Consider the following 5466-nt stretch of genomic DNA (forward strand, 5'->3'; position numbering starts at 1 on the left):
ACCTAACAATCTTATATAAGTTTAGGTACCTAACCTCATCAAACTACGTCATTTTGCATTAAATTTTCATTGTAATCATCCAAGGTTCTTAAACTTCATCCCTAAACTTGATTTACTTCAAAAAAATTTGGAAATTCATCATTATATTTCTCCTACATCCTTTCATTTGTAGCGGTAGGATATGAAGTTCATCAGGTGGTAATCGATAGAAAGACGTGATGTAAAAGAAAGATATTGGTGAAAGTCCAAAGATTTTAGAAGTGATCAAGTTATGGGGTTGAAGTTTAAGAACCTTAGGCAATTACAACGTAAATATGATACAAACCGATGTAGTATTATGGAGTTAGGTACCTAAGCTTATATAAGATTGTTAGGTATATTCACTTTACCCTATATATATATATATATATATATATATATATATATATATATATATATATATATATATATATATATATATATATATATATATATATATATATATATATATATATATATATATATATGGTTTTGGCATGAAAACCATAAAAATAATTATATATAATGTGTTTATATGCTTGTAGTGGTTAAATTAGTTTTAATAACAAAGAAAATTATAAACAAAGATCAAAGGTTTACTGTCAAATTGTATGTATTTGATCTGAATTAAAAAATGGTTTTAAAAACATGTTTTTTAGACATATCATGCTTAAGAAACAATATAAATAGTTGCTACTATTGTTGTTATTGTTGTTGGAGTTTATTAAACGGATGAAATAGTGTTAATGAGTTTTAGCGACATTTTTTTGTTAAAGTTGTTGAGTATTTATTTTAGTCTACATTGTTGTTGATCAGTTTTTTTGTGACATTTTGTTGCTGTTAATGTTGAATGCACTTTTAATTGTATAAAGTATAAACTGTTATTTTAAATTATATGGATTCAGTAAGCCTTTTCCGCCACTAAACCTATAAAAATTTTGTTTTTTTTTTTTTTTACTTGTTTTTTTGTGTGTGTTTTTTTTTAAATTATAATTGTGTAACATGTGTGTCGTTTTAATTATATATTTTTTAAATTAATTAATTTTTTAATTTTATTGGAACTAGAAAAGGAGTCCATCAAAGGGTCTTTGACCTAACGGTAAGGAGTGACACTTGCAAATGAGAGGTCATATATTCAAATGTCACTAGAAGACATATGTGGTATTTAAGAGTAGGTTAGCTTACCGGTATAAAAAGAAAAGGATATAAAGCCTTGCTTCACATGGATCACAAGTTTTGTTTTTTATGGTCTATTTAATAATTCATTCAATGGCTCTAAATTAGAAAGTAACTTCAATTTCAAAAGCGAAGTCAAACAATGAAGATGGTCCTAGAATAGCGACAATGATAGAACAAATGAAAAGTTATAAACTTTAGCTTGATACATTGTTAATATAATGTGCATGAATGGAGAAATTTGGATCATGGAGTCTAATATGATTAAATTCATGAAAGCGAAGTCAAACAATGAAGATGGTCCTAGAATAGCGACAATGATAGAACAAATGAAAAGTTATAAACTTTAGCTTGATACATTGTTAATATAATGTGCATGAATGGAGAAATTTGGATCATGGAGTCTAATATGATTAAATTCATGAAAAAGGCAATATGGGTATTCGCTCACCAATTATTAAGATCTCGCAAAATTACCATTTCAACCTTAAGGAATGAGATTCCATTTCCATAACAATTCTAGAAAATTCTCAAAAACTCATATAAAAGAGTGATTAAAACGAATGCGTAAAACAAATATTGGATAAACTATGAATCATATATTTAGAAAACACAAAAAAGATTGAATTTTTGGAACAATTTATGAGACTCGTGAAATGGACAATACGAGAATTCTACTCTCTAATTATGAAGATGCTTCAATCAGATTCAACATTTCTTGCACAATCGGATAGGAGATGTTGGGTATCTGAATTTGTGATTGATAACAGATTCTCTGTGAAATTGTTCAGGGAACGGCTTGAACTTGCGGGCCATATCGTGTGTGATGGTCCCTTTGACTGGAACAAGATGATCTCATTCAAGATTCTTTGTTTCACATGGAGAGCGAAACAGGGCAGAATCTCTTCACCAATTGAACTTCAATCTAGGGGGATTATTATCCCTTCTACTGTGTGTGGTGCATGTAAGCAAGAGGAGGAGACTAGTGATCATATGTTGATCACATGTCAATCGGCGAGGACTGTAATGAATAAAATCCTTAACTGGTGTGAAATCAGGTGTGATAACTTTAATTCGGTAAGGGAGATGCTACTATTTCTATCGAGATGGAGCAAATGCAAAAAAAGGAGAAGTCTGATGAACGTAATTCTATGTGGAGTTTTGTGGTGCATATGAATCGAGAGGAACAATGGGGTATTCAATAATACTCCTATTGATCTGGCGAACATAGTAGAAAGGGTAAAATCGTTATCTTTCATTTGGTGCAAACACAGGGGGCCATACAAAAATATTGATTGGAGAATTTGGAACCTTTGTCCATTTCTTTGTTTGTAATTTCTTTGTTTCTTTTTTGTACTTTCATATACGCATTATCTTGATGTGGGTTTAATTTTAATATATTTGCCGTTTCCAAAAAAAAATTATCATTTCATCCTCCAGTTTTAAATAAATTCATCAACAATATGATAAAAAGCGGATGTTTTCCTTTTGCAATAGTTCTATGGGAGCTTGTGACAACCAACATAATAAATAAATACACAATTTAAGGCATTAATGATTAGTTAAGTAAGACTTCTTGAAGTTGTTACCTTTATCTATAAAGAAACATTGTTACACTACCTTATTGCTAAAGTAAGTAGATATATTTTTAGATTTTCACTATTGGCGAGTTCCACATGACTATTTGAATTTCTTGGTTCCTAGAATTATTTGAATCTTTCTTGATTTGATCTTTTGTAACACACCAATATCTAGAACAATGGCTTTATGTATGTGTCTTTGAACTCAATTGGACCCATTAATGACCTCTTTATAATCTATTGATCTATGTCCCTAAGTGTAAACCTACCAAGAATCAGCATAATCTTAATGATCACCTTTACTAGAAAGCATTTCATTATGGAAGAGGTGAATTGGAAACCAAACGAACGAATTGTTTCAGTTTTAAGAAAAGCTACCCTTTTTTGAAGTAATATGAAAAAGAAAATGATGTGGCCTATAGGCAATGCAACGTAGAAACGAAAAACATATCCACATAAACATGTTTTTTTATCATTTAGTCAAAGTAGGTTGTTGTTTTGACATGTTACAAAGTTTGAAAATATGTCAAAATAGTAACCTACTATGAAATGGTATAAAGACACATAAACAATAGTTAAATTTCTAATTTTTGACTTTTTTTTCCTAAAATAGGTTGAAATTGTGATATTTTTAACAACTTTGAAATTTTTCAAAGTAACAACATACTTTTAAAGAGAATTGACATTTTCACGAAACCTGTGATTTTGACATAAAATCAAAGTAGGTTGTTAATCTGAAATATTTTCAAAGTTGGAAGTATCACCACCACTGCCACCAACCACCACCATCTCCATAGTCCACCACCACCTTTAGCATTGCCACCGTTATGTACAAATGCTTATGGTATACTAGAGTTATGGTGAACCCAAAAACCATATTCATACATATTTATTTTATTCTTATACCATATCTTGAGTTACTTATTACATGTTAGTGGAATATTTAAATGCATACTGATCAAATCGTGCTAGGTAAAATGTTATTTTTCAATTTCATCAGTTTTATGCGTAGTGAACTTATACCTAAACTTATCCATTTTGTATTATATATCGTATAAAACTTTGATTTGTTTTAACCAAGTATGACAATAAAAGTAGTTAAATATTTGGGATAATGCCTAGAGAAGTATGAATATGGACATATGGTACCGTTATAATAATAGAATAAGTTAAAAATCATAAAAATACTAAAAGAAGCTATTCATTTAGAAAATAAACATTTTATGTAATCACTACAAATAGTTATCAATTTCGTAATAGTTGTTGATTATCGATTCCTACATAAAATAAAAATAGATACAATTTAGTTAATTTAAAAAGAAAATCATTAAACAATTTAACCATCACAAATTGTTGAAGACAATATAATTTTGTTTGATACATAAAATTGGTCTTTATAATTTAATTATATAAAATGTGTGTAAAAAGTACTAATAGTAAATGTAATAATGACCACATAAAACTTCATGCTATCTTCATATCATATGGATTCTATGGGATGAACTTCTTACCAAATCTGCATATGCACATAACTTATTTCCTAGTCTCTTTACAAGAAAATGGGTCTAATCACTCCCCATATCACCGAAGCATCAAAACTAACCCTAAACTCAGATTCTATGTAGAATTGGAGAAGAACATGACTAAAACTGAAAAGAGAGCATGATACACAAAAATCATCATTTTGTTCATTCATTCTAGTTTTGACGAATCGACTTTCACATGACTAAAACTGAAAAAAGATGAATCATTTTAAATTTTATAAAAAAGCTTTGAAAATATGCCTTCATAATATTCATTGAATCAAGTACAAGCAGATCTCAATAACATGAACCCACAAGCCCTGATTACTTTCTACAATCAAAAAAATCCGAAACTGAATTTTTGATACAAATCTAAGCCCTTTCACCTCTAATCCTCCTAGCCAATTGCATATCCTTAGGCATAATTGTAACCCTCTTAGCATGAATCGCACACAAATTAGTATCTTCAAACAAACCCACCAAGTAAGCCTCCGACGCCTCTTGAAGTGCAGCAACAGCACTGCTCTGGAACCTCAAATCTGTCTTGAAATCCTGAGCGATTTCTCTCACAAGTCTCTGAAATGGAAGTTTGCGGATCAACAACTCTGTGCTCTTCTGGTACTTACGGATCTCTCTTAGGGCAACAGTTCCGGGCCTGAATCTGTGTGGCTTCTTCACTCCTCCGGTCGCCGGAGCTGATTTCCTCGCGGCCTTTGTGGCCAACTGCTTCCTTGGTGCTTTTCCACCGGTTGATTTGCGAGCAGTTTGCTTGGTTCTCGCCATTTTTTGAGAATTCGGAGAGTAAAGTCAGCCTTTTGTGTTTGGTTAGTAGATTCGATCGAGTGTTGTGGGAAAAGGGGGAAAGAGATTTGTATTTATTAACGGAGGTTGTGGGAGATTTGAAACTTTGGGAGAGAATAGCGCGAACAATCCTAGACCGTTGGATTGTTCGAATAAGAAATGGACGGCTTAGATTGTATGCTAGAAGAGAATGCGGATCGCGATCCTTGTGCCTCTTCCATGATGGTGATTTCCTTCCTTAACTTGTTTCACGTGTGGAATTAAATAATGTGATTCGAAGAATGATTTTTTTTTATAATTGTTATTAATCTATAAATATTATTAAGACAAAATTGTAAAACTGGTCCCTGTGGTATATATTTTTTTTA

At 31.0% G+C, this 5466-nt stretch overlaps 1 protein-coding gene across 1 annotated transcript; it reads right to left on the reverse strand.

Annotated features, from left to right (window-relative positions):
• Nucleotides 1–4545: 4545 nt before the first annotated feature.
• On the reverse strand, nt 4546–5147 carry LOC111890535 (histone H3.2). The gene has a single exon (XM_023886641.2). It carries the CDS (start codon nt 5078–5080, stop codon nt 4670–4672), a length of 411 nt encoding a protein of 136 aa, XP_023742409.1. The 5' UTR covers nt 5081–5147; the 3' UTR covers nt 4546–4669.
• Nucleotides 5148–5466: the final 319 nt, after the last annotated feature.

This window comes from Lactuca sativa, chromosome 6 (genome assembly GCF_002870075.4).
Source record: "Lactuca sativa cultivar Salinas chromosome 6, Lsat_Salinas_v11, whole genome shotgun sequence".
NCBI classification, from domain to species: Eukaryota; Viridiplantae; Streptophyta; class Magnoliopsida; order Asterales; family Asteraceae; genus Lactuca; species Lactuca sativa.

Bases quoted from the DNA above. Each gene is read 5' to 3' on its own strand.
- LOC111890535 (XM_023886641.2), bottom strand. From the start codon at position 5,080: ATGGCGAGAACCAAGCAAACTGCTCGCAAATCAACCGGTGGAAAAGCA.